The following is a 16,470-nucleotide window of genomic DNA, read 5'->3' on the forward strand; positions in this document are numbered from 1 at the left end:
AGATAAAAATTACTTTGTATTGAGTTTTACAGATGTGTTTCAACTTTGCTGAACTTTTTCCAGTTCCTTTATCATGTTGAAGAGTTTTTAAAACCAGGATAAAATGTTGGGCTAGTATGGAAAAGAATTAAGAGTACTTGCATGAGAATGTTAAGTCTCAAGGTACAAATGGCCATTAGTTAGAGAGAAATGGAAAGAGAAAACTTACAACTACCTGATGTTCTAAACACTTATGCAATAGCCAAATACAAGCAGCTATTCATTAGTTATGGAAATATTGTGCAAACTTGAACAGGGAAAACTGTTGTTGCCCTGGAAGCAGGATAACAGACAATAACAATGTCAGAAATTGAATTGGACAATTCCTGCAGTCTTTCTAGATGAGAAAAAAAATATTTTTTCTGCCGTGTTTGCCCCTGGCAACAGGACAAACTGAAATTTATCCCTGGATTCAACTTCTTTAAAGTCTACCATAGGTAATATAATAGCAATTCGTTACAAAATTAAGTTTCCCATTATCTGCCAGGGTAACTTTATACTCAAGTTTATATTTCCCAATTGTAGTTTAGATTGTTTTGGACTGAACAAGTGGTCATAGTATTGCCTGAAAACCTTTGGTGGCCAAACAGAGTAGGTACAGACCAACTTCTACATGCCTCGGTGTATTTGACAGTAGGTTGATTCAGTGCCTAAAGCTTTAATTAATGGTGCTTAAAATTATCAAGAGGAAGAATGGCTCTTGTGGTTAAGGCACTGAGCTTCCAAAGACCTGGTTCAATCTGCAGCTCTGCTACAGCGTTTGTGTGTCCGTTGGCAAGTCGCTTCATCTTTGTGCCTCAGTTCCCCACCTGCAAAATGGGCATACCACTTCCTTTTCCCACTCTTTGGGAGACTGGGGCTCATCTATTGCTATGCACTTACACAGTGCCTTGCACAACAGAGCCTCTAGGCACCTCTGTAATACAAAACCACGGAATTTCAAAGGGTAAGGCTTAATCCACACGGTAGTTCAGGTACATGTGTTCTTTATGAGTTCTGCTATTGAGTACATATGTTGATTTAATTCAGATTTACTGCCTGAGGCCATACCAAGTTAGAGTGTAAATTCCCTAAAATGCTCAGAGCTGATCGAAAGATGCTACTTGTTTACCTGCCTCAGAATCCCCATCCGGATAGTAATGTTGATAGCTGTCCCACGGGACAGCAAGTTTGCTTCCAAGGCAGTGTGGGTAGTACAATCAGAATCAATTAGTCATTAGTTTGGGGGTGAGGGGAAAAGCTGACTCAGATGTTTTTCATCATGAGCAGCTCTGTGCTGTTGAGGCAAAGTACCAGTAATGAGTTTTCAGTTGTTCTTTGACTCAACCCAAGGCATGCAGTAATGAAAGTCAGCTCAATATTTTAAACAGTATTTCATGTGGCTCAGCCTCATTCATCACTTACACATCAAATACTGAGATACTTCCGGTTCAGTTTCAGACAGTACAGGATATCTATCTGTATCCTGCTGCTAAGGCAAACAATAAATGGCAAACAATGGGAACAGAATAAGGACTTTAAACCGGGTCTCAAAGCATGTTTGTTCGCTCCAAGATTATGAGCAGACATCTGCCACAAAAGGAGATACTGCAAGACTAAAAAGCACTGAGGCTAATGAAACACTCAAAAACTTCAGCTTTCACAGATGACTTTAGTAATGCTCCTTTAAGGATCAATGTGATTTTTCCTTTCAAAAATATCTTCCATTTAGCAAGCTAGCTCTCTTGTTCTCTTCTCCCTGTACTGCCAAAATGGCTGCCCATCATTTCTGAGCAGTGTGCATTTCAACAGAGATGACATCAGGAACATCTACTGCGCTAAGAACTTTGTGTGCTTCTTCCACTGCGCCTCATGCTTTCAAGAAAGAAAAATATTTAAGGTTAGGCCTAAGAATTTAGTGGTTCCAATATTCTATATATTCCCTTTTGGAATTTCCACACTGGGGGTAAGGGGACACAGATTCATTTTATTTTGACAGTGATCCTCTAAATTCCCCTTACAAATAGAGGGGATATTTGAAGAATAGCATTATGTATTTTGAGCAGCAGTGTATACAGTTTTGAAAAAAAAAAAAAAAAAAAAAAAAGACTATCCCCATCACAAAAAGCTCTGGCAGCAGGAATTCTCATGCAGACTACTTTCAGATGCATTCTCAAATGACGCTCATTTCTCATTGCTATGTTAAATTGAGGAAACTTCAATAGTAATCTTAAAGCTATTTATTTTCTGCAGCGCAGTCAATGCTGAGTGTGTGATACCAGTTATTTCACTGACAAAGTGGCATAAAATTACGCTATCAATAACTGCACTATAGGGCCAAGGTAAGCTGTAAGGGTATTCTAATTTAAAAAAATCATGTATATTTCCTTTTGTTTAAATCTTTCCCTCTGATCCACCAAATCAGCCCCAATGTATCTCAAAAGAAAAAAAAAGCAGTCCTCAAACTGTATTGGATGAGAAAGCATCTGTCATCTGATTCCTTCTAAAAAGGTAGCTAGAGAAAACATTTTAGGCCATCTGGTCCTCGCCTCCTGCCAGGGGCAGGATTGTCTCCTACAGCACACTGGGTCAGCCAGTCTAGCTTCAAAATTTCACAAGTGACTGGGCTTCTACCACCTTCTCTGGGATACTGTTCCCCTGAAGAAGTCTTTCCTGATATTCAGTCCAAGATCTCCCTCTCAATTTCACCTCAGCACCTGTAACAGCCACCCTGTGCCAAGTATCACAATAACCATTTTAAACCTGCCCTCAAGACAACCTTCCAGCCCCCCAGTGATTTTTTGCTCTGTGTGCTCCTTCCAATATGGCAGTCCAGTCTTCCTGGTAATGAGATGTCCAGCACCAGATGCTATACTGCAGGTGAATAAAGAGGGCCTGTTTGTGCTCTGCTTTATAACTTGAGTTTCTGTACACAGCATAAAACTGTACAGGCTGTTTCAGGTTTCTCTCTCACTTTGAATATCTGTGCTTTAGATTGTTCTTGTCTCCCCTACAACCCCAACCAAGATTTATTAGCTTGCATTTTCTCAACTTAATCACATTTTCCTCATACATTTCCAATCTCCCTAGGTCCCTGTGTTATTTGCGTTTTCAGGGGCATTCACAACTCCTTCTAGATAGATATCTGCAAAGATTAGCATTCTTCTCACATTTCAATTTTCCTTCTTTTTTTCAGATCACTTACAAGCAGACCCAATTCTGTACCTAACCAACTCAATAAATTGATGTTTAATTTTTTTTTAATTTACTTACTTTATTGCTTTCAGCCAGCTTCAGTCATTATGATGTATATTCTGGTTAAACGTGACTTGAAAAACTTAATCCTAAAGTACATGACCACCTCTAGATTACTAACAAAGTAGGAATTTAAATACAACAGAAAAAACTTTTCCACTGCGATTTCTCATGACAAATAGTTTTCCAAGTAGGCTAGTGTGATTGGATAACATTACATCTGATGTTCTTGTGGGTCCTGCATGCATCCTCTTACTTAGGGATAAGAGGCAGATCCTGACCAGATGTAAAAGTTATAAAGCTTTCAAAAGCTTAGAGCTCAGGAAATAAGAGTATTTTACTGGGCTCAACAATAACAAATTCAGAAGCATTATTTAGACATTTTCATTAGCAAAAATATAAGTAAGGCTGTTCCTTTTGCTTTGATTAGAACAGCTACCCAGAAGATCGCATTTCAGCATGAAAAATCTAAGCTGACTCTGGTTAACTAGTTTCAGATCAGGGATGTTGTAATTATGTGGAGAATAGAAGTCTCAATTCACTTCTTCAAAATTAGCAGTATGAGGACAATGAACCCCAGGGCTCTGTTTGCATATTTGCAAAAATACAAAGAAGAGGTGATTGAAAAATGAGACAGAACTCAATTTACCAGACAATGGGGAAAAAAAACAAAACACCATAGCGATAGCAGCAAAGAATCCTGTGGCACCTTATAGACTAACAGACGTTTTGGAGCATGAGCTTTCGTGGGTGAATACCCACTTCGTCAGATGCATTTGACGAAGGTGCCACAGGATTCTTTGCTGCTTTTACAGATCCAGACTAACACGGCTACCCCTCTGATACACAGCGATAGGTTCACATCAAAGGGTAGCTTGTTTAGAACCAGTGTCATCACTGCTAGGTTATCAGATAATCAGGAAGCCCATGACAGAATTGCTTTAGCTCCCTATGGAAACCAGGCCAAAACCTCGGGTGCTCCCACAGGCAGACATCCACTCCACCTCTACCCACAAAAAACCCAAGAGCTTGCACCAAGGTCCTTAATGGGATATTTCATACATGTTCAACTATTAGAATTTGTATTGTAGGGCTTCTTTCACCATTATGCTGAAGAGTAGAACAGCAAGTCTACCTCTAGTTACACATTTCTTTAACATCTATTTAAGATCCCACAGGGTATGTATATACTGCAATTAAAAACCCATGGCTCTCATATACCAGCTGACTCAGGCAGGCTCGTGGGGGTTAGGCTAAGAGGCTGTTTATTTGTGGTGTAGATATCCAGGTTCTAGGACCCTGCGAAGTGGGAGGGTCCCAGACCATGGGCTTCAGCCCAAGCTTGTACATATACATCGTAATTAAACAGGCCTGCAGCCCGAGCCAGCACAAGGTATCTAATTGCACTGTAGCTATACCCATAGAGGCTAAACAAAGGCCCATGCACAGAACTCCCATTGGCTTCAGTGGGGAGCACTAGACACTGCAGCTTCTTGGTCAGCCCCATATTAGTAATAGCACCAGTAGGTGCATTTATGCAAAGGGGGACATTATCAACCAACCACTTCCTTAAAGTAAGCCAGACGCCTTCCTGAAACATGAAGAAAAATCCAACCCTCACAAGAAGCCAAAATTGATCAGTTAACTGGGAAGCAACAGCCAATCAGAAAACTGCCAAGAAACCACTTTGGATAGCAATTAGATGATTGGTGTTTCAATATTCTGGGTATAGAAAATTAAATGAATGCAATAGTATCAAAAATATTTGAAACCACCCCATTGTCCTGGACCAGAAATTAAATGTGTCTTTTAGATACTGGCACTTTTTACCCAGTAAACATCATTATTGCTTTGGAAGCAATGACCAACCATTAGTCTAAAATCCTTTCTCCCTAGCAAGTCAACTCGAATAGTTCTCTTCACACAAAGGCTTATGCTTTCCAGTACACTACTTTCCTGGTTAAAATTCCCAAAGTACTTGAAGGTTTAGAAGCAGCATTCTTTTCCCTAAATCAGGGATCGGCAACCTTTGGCACGCGTCCTGCCAGGATAAGCACCCTGGTGGGCAGGGCCAGTTTGTTTACCGGCTGCGTCTGCAGGTTCACTGGCCATGGTTCGCTGCTCCAGGCCAATGGGGGCAGCAGGAAGTGACGGCCAGCACATCCCTCGCCCTAAGCCACTTCCCGCAGCCTCCATTAGCCTGGGACAGCGAACTGCAGCTAGTGGGAACCGTGATCGGCAGAACCTGCGTACCCAGCAAGTAAACAAACCAGTCCACCAGAGTGCTTACTCTGGTGAGCCTGTTGCCAAAGGTTGCTGATCCCTGCTGTAAATCAACTACAGCATTTAGGCTCAGTGTGATTTGCAAAACACTATTCTGTGACAAAACTAGAAACCATGTGCTACTTAAGGACTGCTGCTAAAGCAGATAAGGTTGAGGACAGAGAAAGTGAGGCCATCCGGAGGAGAGCAAAGCAGGTCAGACAGCCAGATCTACTGTCAAATAAGAAAGGGGCTAATCAGATAGTTTTGTCTGACAGAGTGGCCAGCACCTACATTGCTCCATTAAAAGCTGAGGTTGTTAGGAAGGAAGGAAGTTAATCACAACATGACAGGATGCATTCACCACACTACCATCTCTAAGTCAGATAGGATCTCAAGTCAGAGGCCAAAGGCAAAAATATTACATCTACCCAGTGCGGCATAACGAGACATCTCCTCTTCTGTGAAAGTATTAGGTTAAAAAATGGCCCCATGCAAACAGTTTATCTGCTCCAACAGTTAGTAACAGGGGAGGTGCACAAAAATGTGCGTTTATTTCTGCAGGAAATATTTATTTTTCAGAGATAGGAAATTAAATACAATAATTTAAGTTCATATAACACTGATTGAAAATTCACAGCATCCAAATAATTAGAGTTAATATTAGGCAAAGAAGTTAAATATAGCAATATAATATTAGGTCGTCCAATCTATCTCAATTTTAATTGCATAATTTAGGTTATGGGACCATTACACTGTATATGTATCAAAGACATTAAAGTTAACATTCAAAATACTGTTACTTTTGACTTTGGGGCATTTAACATTTTCATGGTACTGTTGTATTAACCTATTTTTTACTTAAGGGACTGAATGCATAACAACTGCCTCAAGGCTTTTGAAATTATACTTGAGAGGCTGCCCTGCAGGAAAACTTGGAAGTATTTGGAAATTATTGTGTATTGTACCTGAGCACAATGGTCATGCCTGCCAATCAAACGAAAACTAAGTAGAACAAGAGCCAATTTGTCCATGCCAGCATAAAACCAGGCTAGAAACTTATTTAAGAGTTCCATATAATACTATTTCACAAATGAGGTCACTAAGGCAGGATGGCCAACGGGAAGCTGAAATGTGTGGAATTCAAAGATATAGATAAATTTATACTTCGTATGTGGTGAAAAATATTACATCTTGTGACCTTTCATAATGTTTAAGTAAAATCCAAAGCAGCCTTTCAAAAAAGGATCCAGACATCTCAGGACATTACAGATTAGGAAACCTGATTTAGCAATTAGAAACTACTAGGGTTGACTAGACAACCTACTCTCTAATTAAAGGTCACTGAGAGAAATACTGATATATGGAATTATCATTATAAATAGATTTTTAGATAAAAACTGCAGAACAGGAAACTAAATATTTCGGAGGAGGGGGATGTCTAAACAACATAGATTTGAATTAAGGATAATTACTACAACAGTCTTCTGTGGAACTACTTTAACCAACTCTGGGAACTGGGTCAGAACAGTCATCCCCAGACTCAGCTATAAAAGCACTAAAAGTTGTAGCCTAGAGGTTTCAACATGGTTACAGGGATGAAGTAAGGTCTCAGCTGCATTACAATTTGTTGGCCATGTTGTAATGGGGTTAAGGAACAATTGTGTTGTAACCAGCTCAGCTTTATAGTTTTACAGTTAAGACAGGGTCTCCGATGCGGATATTCTTCCATGATTCTCTGAGGATCTTATTCTATTCTAAAGCTCTGCATCATAGTAAAGAGGCTATAAAGGGAATAAGCAAATGAGCATATCAGCAAAAACAGGATATTTGATTATGCCAGAAGGCTCTCTGCATTCAAAAACTATGTGCAATAATATTCAAATTGCAGCATTCATCACAGAAGCAGTTTGAACTTGTTACTAACCATCACTAGCTACAAAACCGTAATGATTAGTTATGGGCAGCAAGATGATGGAATCCAACAGAAAGTAGTAAAAAATAGATAAAACTTGATTTATAGCAGAATTGTCAGTTTTCATATTACACATGAATACTGACAATGGAGCACATCTCTAGCACACAAAATTAACCTCAAATGCAAAAAATGGCCTTCACAAACCTGACAGATTGCTCAAAGCCTTGTTACTCAAGTGTGTGGGATTTCAGGGCCTCGTCCACACCAGAGTTTGCTCCAATTCCAGCCATCAGTGGCCAACTGGTGTAAGCTCCAACCAGTGCAAATACTAGCTGTACCTATCTGTACTAGGGGTTGCACCAGCGCAGCTACATCCATGGTCGATAACAGACAAAATCCGTAAGATTGCAAAAAGCTCAGCAGGGTCTCATTTCCTCTCCAGAGAAAGATTTTTTAATACAACTAAAGCATAAGAGACCACTTCTATGTATCTTGAACTATGCATACTACCACCACACCCTTGCCTTTTTGTTTTGTAGTTGTTTTTGCAGCACTTCACACTGCAGCCTTGGGAACATTTAAAGCTAATTAAACCAAGGTTACCAACACGAAGCACAAGACATCTATTGATACTAGTCATGAAAAGCACTAAACAGATTTGACAAAAGATCAAACAAACATCTCCAAGGTAAACTGCTTTAGCTGCCTCTCTCACCTACACAGGTTTACATCAAGCCCTGCTGTCAAACTTAAATGTGCAGGAGAATGAAAGGGACTAAAATGTTGCAGCATTCCTGAGTCAGTCTTTTAGTTGGAAGTACTTCAAACATCTATCCCATCACATGACTAAAGTCTTCCTCTTAATGTCCTTTCACAAAGGCTTTTTTCTATTGAATGACATAAGAACTAAGTTGAAAATATTCATTCTTGAAATAACTTAAACATGTCATATGTAGTAGTCACATACACTCATCCTCTGACAGCCAGATCAAAAACAGCAGTTATTCTCAACCTTTTCAGGTTGGCAACCCCTTATCTGAAGTAAAAAAAAAAAAAAAAAAAAAAAAAAAAAAAAAAAAAAAATCACAAGCCCCTTACCATTGACAGTACTTAAAAGTAGAGTAAAAAAGAAACATCAGTGCATTGCTAAGCCTATATAATGTGTGTCTGTTAAGAGCAGACAGAATACTTGATCTTAAAAAGGTAACAGGGCGTGGGGTGAAAAGGAGGGAGATTTTCTTCACTTTAGGCCATGTCTATACTAGCACTTATGTTGACAACATTTTTGTCACTTGGGTGTAAAAAACAAACAAACATATCCCTGAGTGACATGTTTTGCTGGCATAAGCGCTAGTGTGCACAGTGCTACGTCAGCAAGAAACCTCTTCTGCCGACGTAAAACCAGGTCAATGAGTGGTGGTAGCTATTATGTCAACAGGAGAGCGCTCTCCCATCAGCATAACATGGCTACATGAGCACTCTTACAGCAGCCCAGTTGTATCGGTATAGCTGTGCCACTGTAAGCTTGTAAGCGTAGACATGGCCACAGACTAACGAAGCATTCAGTGCTTGTGACCTCCCACTCCTGGATTGCCTTTTATGAGCCAACCTGGGGGTTGTGATCAGTTTAACCACTGAAATAAGATTAGAAATCAGATGCATACAACTGCTAATTTCAATACTGGAAACAGCAGAAAGTTATGACACTAAAAACTGAAGAAGCTGGATGTAACAGGAATGTCTCCATTCTACTTCTTATGAAATGAGATATAGCAAAGTCACTACAGAACAGAATGCGTAACAACTATTTGTAAATATTTAAATTGTAGACACTTTTGAAATCATTACGAGATTGCTTTTGAATCACACATACACAAGGAATATAAAATGCTTTCTGCCAGGGGATTAACTTGGTAGTGACTTGTTTTAACTTACAGAGAAGAGGACTTGTCTTTGGGGCACCCGTTTCTAGTTAGACAAAACTTGTTTGTTGCTACGCTTTGAAGATTAATGGAATAAGCATGACCAGAAAGCTTTTGAGGGGCAGGAAATACAGATCCACCAATGCTTAAGCAGTACTTCATAAGTTGTTTGTCCTCAGCTATTAATATGATAATGACCCCAAAAATGTCTCGTAGCTCTTCCACACAAATGGTTTATAGGTGACCTAAGACACAAGAAGCAAGAGAGAAGATTGCAAAGCACCATGGCACAAGTCTCATTCCAAAGCTCACAGAGTTCAACACATTTTTATTCTTATGCCATAAAGTTTGATAGTGGATTTACTCTGATTGGTAGATAGCCTGATGGATCAGGGTTGTCTCCTCAACCTCTAGAAAATTAAAGCCTTTCACATTGTGATGACTGATTAAATGTTTTGTAGGTAAATACTTCAGCTCTTTGGGGGGGGGGGGAAGGGTAGAAAGCAGAGGGAGTATAGAATAGGAAGGCAATATGGAGGGGACATGACATTTCCCTGTGTCACCCAATGAAGTTCTGGAGGTGGAATAACTTGTAATTCATGAATTAGAATGCCTTAGACAAGCCGCCTCACAATCTGGGTTGAGATTTAGGTACTGTATAGAAACTCAACTTGTATTAGATGACTTGGTTACATTACTGCACTGTAATTTCCAATGTCTGCCCTCCAGTGTTATGCAGAGTTTGAGAATTTTGCCCTATGAAACCCTAAATGTCCTGTTTTTGAGATACTGTCCAGAGCTGATCAGCTGTGGCACTAAAGCATTTGACTTCCTAGTTTACAAGGAAGTAGTGGCAAGGCATTTTCAATGAATGGCCCTCACCCCTGGAATTCATCCTCCAGCCCTTTGGTCAGAAATGGCCAAAACCGTGGACCTTCATGGCACAACACAAAGCCTATTATCTTGAGCTCAGGGAAGGGCTAAGAAATAACTGGTGGATCAGGTCTTTACAGAAGGTGGGGGGTGTTCTTTGTAGAATGTCTCTTGGGTTAACTGGTTACATAGGTCAGGGTTGTTTTAGGATGGGCTTCTGTTTCAATTATTTTGTATGGATTATGGTTTTGAATTATGTTCAAGTACCACAGAACTAGGGAGTGATAAAAGAATGGTAAAATGCACGTTATGCATGAATAGTTCAAACAGGGGAAAGATGCATCGGAAAAGATGCCATCTAGCAGAATGTTCCATACAAAGGAGTGATGCTGATTGGATTCAACAACAGAACTGCCTTCTACAGCCAATAACATATTGGTCACTTGATATGACATGAACTTTTTTTTTTTTAAAAAAAGCAGCAATACAGTAAATTTATACTGTATGGCATAACTTACAGTTGAGCCCCTTCATTTTTAGTTTAAACTCATTTTTACCAAAAATTTCCCAGGTTTTACAAAAAGTATTACTCAGTTTTTTCCAATTTTCACCCTAGTTTTGTATCACTCAAATATAAAAAAACCCTTGTTTTATTAGGAAAATATAATACATTGCATGAGATATCTGCATTACAGTAATACATTAGTCTGTGCATATATGCAAAGCTGCCTGTTGAAGGAAGGTTATGCTTAGCCTAGAAGATGCACACAAACAGGCAGGCAGGCAAGCAAGCTCTGAAGTGCGTGCGCATCTGAAAGTACAGATGAATCTCACGTCCACCACATCCACATTTCAAGCTGTTAGCAGATAACAGTTTAAAGGTCTGACACTAAAAACGAGAAGAGAACAAAAAATCTATTGGAATACATTTCAGAACACAAGGAATTATTCAAAAGTTTTAAAAACACAAAAAGAGGAAGAAAGAATGAAGTTGAGTGTATGCATTGCAAATGTTGTGGCCCAATTATTAAATGTAAATATAGACATATTAGACTAAGTCTATAATAGTACACTGTTTATTCAAATGAAAAGTTTTATTTGGGGATTAGAGATGCATTGTTTTCTTCACTTAGAGGTGGCATTGTGTATAGAGTTCTACTTCAGTTGTGCAGCAAACCACACTGATGAACAGAATTCAAAGCATTAATCTCCTGAATACTTTATTCCAGTCTTTCTATCCACCAAAATAAACCTAGATATTTACCCCCCAAAAATAAATAGTTTTGCACATGCATTTTCACCTGTTTTTGTTACGGCGGTAATAAACACTGATAAATTCCCATGAAAAATTAAACACAAAAACTGAAAATGAAGGGTCCTACTTACAGCACTGGTAAGAGTTAAATGGAATAGGCAAAAATCATACAATTTCCATATCCTCCCACACTTTGCTGCTCACCATAACAGGAAAATCCCACAGAATTATATATCAGCTAAATTGCATGTCTGTTCCTGCACAGTAGCGTTCTCCTGGAGGCACTGGTAACAAACGAATAGAAAGGAGGGAGTATTGTCTAGAGCAGAGGTCTGAGCAAGAATTCCTGGGTTCTATTCCCTGCTCTCCCACAGGTTTTCCACAGCTTCCCATATGCTAGGAGACTGACCTGCTTTTGACAATAGCTGTCAACAATGTTTTCTATAATGTTGCTGAAGACTGGTATCCATCACCAGTTAAAGCCATTTTCAGCACTGATTCAAAGAGACCCATTAACAGCAGTCAGCAACAAGACAATTACTTATTGCAGGCAAGGTCTTGTGTGATCCTGGGCAAGTCACTACTCTCTTCTTATGTTTCCTTATGTCTAAAATTGGTGTAACACTTTGCTACCTAGCAGGCAGGGTCATGAAACAAGTATTATTTGTAAAGTAATTTGTATGAAAGGTGCTACAGAAATGCAAATATGGTTATATAATTCATCAGGTTACACTGATGACCCAAGAGCCGCATGAAAGGGCTTAGTGAGCAAGACCAGACAACCTAGCACCCTATTTTTCTTCCACTTCTGGGCTGCTCTCAATAAGTGCAAAACCAAATCAACTGCAAAATAGAAAAGTAGAAACCCAGAGGAACAAAAACAGCCTGTAGTAACAGGATGTGTAGCTGAAATAAGGCTAGTCCAAAAATTCTAGAATCTCTCTCTTTTTAAAAGGGGTGGGGAAGAAGTCAAATGCAGTTAGAATCCTGGGATATGGTGTAACCCACATGTTGAATGATGTAGCAATTTACAAATGTCATAATATTGAACATTCTGTTAAAAGGCTGAGGCAGGGGAAAATGACTAGACCCTGCCTATGTGAGCTTTCCCAACCTACATAATTCTGCAGAGAAGTGCAAAAACTAGGCCACTTATTTGAACAGATGCTGGGAAGATTTATATGGAGTCTTCTCACCTTCATTCAAAGTATTCCTGAATTCTAAAAAGAGGATTACAGAGTGGGTTTGGACTTTACGTAAAGCAATACATTTCTTCTAAACTACTCTGCATCAGCATTGAGTGGCTTGCTCCAGTTATTAAACACTCCAAAGGTCTCTTACAATTTAATGAAGTGAGCTACTTTGGTTCAATCTAAGCATTTTTTTTTTAAATGTCACCTCAAACTGTTTAAAATTCATGTGCTATTTGCCTAGCTTTTTGAAACGTTAATGAAATGACTAAAGCGTGCATTTTATCCTAGCAATTGTTGTTTTAGCTGTATGTTACCAAATATATAGAGAGCAAACATCTTTGTAGAATCCTTTAATTCCGAGAGATCTTACTAATCTAGGATTTTTTAAAAATATGAGTTATAGGGAGACATTTTCAAAAGCACAAATGGCTGTCAGGCCAATTAACAGCCACTGAAAGGCAATACTAGTTAGGTGCACGACCACCATTCATGCTTCTGAAACGTCTCTCCCACTCTGTGTGAACATTGCTACGTGTTCTGATTTGTACAGCTTTTCTGTATATTACTTGGGCCTCTTATGTACAGGCAAAACTGCTGACACCACTGCAAATTCCTTTCAAAGTGGCATTTCAGTGTTAGATGCATTCCAGCATCATTGCACATTAAAAAACCCCATGTCCACAGTCTCAAAAAGGTTACTAATCTCATTAGAAGTCTCTTCTCTACAGATTTTGCAACTCCTACTTACTAACAAAGGAACAAACCCTCAAGGAAGAAGACCTATCACCACATACAGCCAATCAACATTTTTTCTATGCACACAAAGGACCAAGAACCTCAGTGCCTCAACACCGTACACACAGGTGAAAAACAAGTTAAGCAATACACATATTGCTCTCAGGATTCCCATGGCTGTCTCCCCTTAGAAAACGAGAAATCTTAGTGTAACATTTCCCACACAAATGAGAGAAGCTCACTAGTATACATACTTATAAGTAGATCAATACCCACACTAGAGCTATATCACGTGTAACTAAAATTGCAAACTTCACAAAGTAACTGATGATGAAATATAGAAATCAGCTAATCCACCTTCCATTCCAATAAATGCAAGGCTGTTCCTGACACTTTATTCTGTAGCTCATTTTAAATGACTGGGACTGCCGCTGTTTCACTTAGGAGTCTATAACGATTTAACAGATTTCACTTTTCAGCAATTTTCCCTAATAGGCCTTTTTATCTCAGGATTATTCATTAAACTGCTATGTGCAATCTCCAATAGGGTTAATAAAAAACAGACAGAACATGGCAATTTATTTGTAGCCCCAAAATATTTATCTGTTCAAAGAACTATATTGAAAAAACACAAGTCAGCAGTCTCCAATAAGTAAATACTGGATTGCAGGCAAATATTCTTGCAGCACCTTAAAATGTTACCATCAGAAAAGTGACCCTATATAAAAATAGCATCTCCTTACTCAGAGGATATGATTCCTGCACATGTCCAGAGCTCTGACTTTGGTGACAATAAAACACTATACTTCACTCCTGCAAGCACTGCGGAGACCACTTAGGCCATGTTTGCACTACGGACCTTACTGAGGCACAGCAGTGCCACTGCAAAATCTCTTGTGTAGAGATTCTATGCCACCAGGAGAGAGAGCTCTCCTGCCAGCATAATTAAAACATCCCCAACCAACAGCATTAGCTATGTTGACAGAAAATGCTCTCCCGGCAACATAGTACTGTCCACATCGGCACTTTTGTTGGTGAAAGTTATGTCGGTCAGGGAGATGTTTTTTTCACCCCTTGACTGACCAAAGTGGTGTCGATAAAAGCACTAGTGTAGACATAGCCTTAGGCCATGTCTACATCTAAAATTTTGCAGCGCTGGTTGTTACAGCTGTATTAGTACAGCTGTATAGGGCCAGCGCTGCAGAGTGGCCACACTTACAGCAACCAGCGCTGCAAGTGGTGTTAGATGTGGCCACACTGCAGCGCTGTTGGGCGGCTTCAAGGGGGGTTCCGGGAACGCGAGAGCAAACCGGGAAAGGAGACCAGCTTCGCCGCGGTTTGCTCTCGCGTTCCCGGAGCCACCCAGCAAACCGCAGGGAAGGAGACCTGCTTGCTCGGGGTTCCGGGAACGCGAGAGCAAACCGGGAAAGGAGACCAGCTTCGCCGCGGTTTGCTCTCGCGTTCCCGGAGCCACCCAGCAAACCGCAGGGAAGGAGACCTGCTTGCTCGGGTTTCCGGGAACGAGAGAGCAAACCGGGAAAGGAGACCAGCTTCGCCGCGGTTTGCTCTCGCGTTCCGCGAACCACCCTGCAAACCGCAGGGAAGGAGACCTGCTTGCTCGGGGTTCCGGGAACGAGAGAGCAAACCGGGAAAGGAGACCAGCTTTGCCGCGGTTTGCTCTCGCGTTCCCGGAGCCACCCAGCAAACCGCAGGGAAGGAGACCTGCTTGCTCGGGGTTCCGGGAACGAGAGAGCAAACCGGGAAAGGAGACCAGCTTGATTACCAGAGGCTTCCTCCTTCCACGGAGGTCAAGAAAAGCGCTGGTAAGTGTCTACATTGGATTACCAGCGCTGGATCCTCTACACCCGAGACAAAACGGGAGTACGGCCAGCGCTGCAAACAGGGAGTTGCAGCGCTGGTGGTGCCCTGCAGATGTGTACACCTTCAAGGTTGCAGTGCTGTAACTCCCTCACCAGCGCTGCAACTTTCTGATGTAGACAAGCCCTTAGTCATGAAAGGAGCCTGATTCTATTTTAGCTGGGGCATCAAGCTCCTATCACAACCGCTGGTGAACCTAGTCTGACCACCGGCTACCAGGCACGAGCACCTTTGCTTGTGAAAAGGAGCCGCTCTCACCTGGAGAAGGGGCCCACACAAGGCCACTTCCGGGGAGTCACTCTCAGAGCAGACCCACGCGAAGGATCAGTGCCCGTTTCTGAAACCCTCTCTCTCTCTCTCTCTCCAGAGAGCTCAGCTGCCAAGTCCCCCCGCCCCTGAGTGCCCAGAGAGCTATTCCCGCCGGGAGCTTCCGGGGGGGAGCCCAGCGCCACCGCCCATCCGAGCAGGGACAGCCAGGGGGAGGCCCTGGAGCCATTTGGCCCTGCCTGAGCTTGCAGGGCTGCCGCCCCCTAACCGGGAGCGGGGGACAACCAGCCCCGGCAAGGCGCCCCGGGTGGCCCGTTCGTCCGGCCGGCCGCAGTCCGAGCGCTGTGCGCGGCGGCGGCCCCAGCTCCCGGGACCGCGCGGCGACCCGCCCCCTCCCGCGGCGACAGGGTCCGGCCCGAGCCCCCCGCCCCGCCGGCCCCTCCTCACCGAGCAGCAGCAGCTTCACCTCCTTGGACGCCTTCTCGCCGTCCTCCCGCAGGTTGCGGTCGATCATCTTGCTCCGCTCCACCGCCGCCTTGTCCTCGGCGCTCAGCGTGCAGCCCATGGCGAGGCCGGGCCGCGCCGCACCGCGCGGGGCTCGGCGGGACTCCGGGACGAGCCTCTAGTTCTCCTCAGCCCGGCGGCCCGAGAGCGGCTGTGTGTGAGGCGGAGCCGGATATCCGCTCCGGGGCCTCCTGCCCGCTAGCAGAGTCTGGGAGCGCGGCGCGACCTGGGAAATGTAGTTCTGCAGACACGGCCCATGGCTTAGAGCGTTGTATGCTGGGATCTGTCTGGAGACGCCCCCGCCGCATTGCATGTTGGGATTTGTAGTCTTACGTATTGCATGGAGGCATCGCATGGCTGGGCCTGTGGGCAGCAGTGGGAGGCTGTGTG

At 42.2% G+C, this 16,470-nt stretch overlaps 1 protein-coding gene across 1 annotated transcript in view; it reads right to left on the reverse strand.

The window, feature by feature from the left end:
* Nucleotides 1-16,192, reverse strand: part of GNAI3 (G protein subunit alpha i3) — a 35,342-nt gene extending 19,150 nt beyond the window's left edge. The window contains exon 1 of the mRNA XM_030561083.1: nt 16,024-16,192. Within this exon, the coding sequence (XP_030416943.1) occupies nt 16,024-16,141 (118 nt within the window). The 5' untranslated portion in view covers nt 16,142-16,192. The remainder of the gene's footprint in view (nt 1-16,023) is intronic.
* Between the last annotated feature and the right edge of the window lie 278 nt (nt 16,193-16,470).

Source organism: Gopherus evgoodei, chromosome 4, assembly GCF_007399415.2.
Source record: "Gopherus evgoodei ecotype Sinaloan lineage chromosome 4, rGopEvg1_v1.p, whole genome shotgun sequence".
Lineage (NCBI taxonomy): Eukaryota > Metazoa > Chordata > Testudines > Testudinidae > Gopherus > Gopherus evgoodei.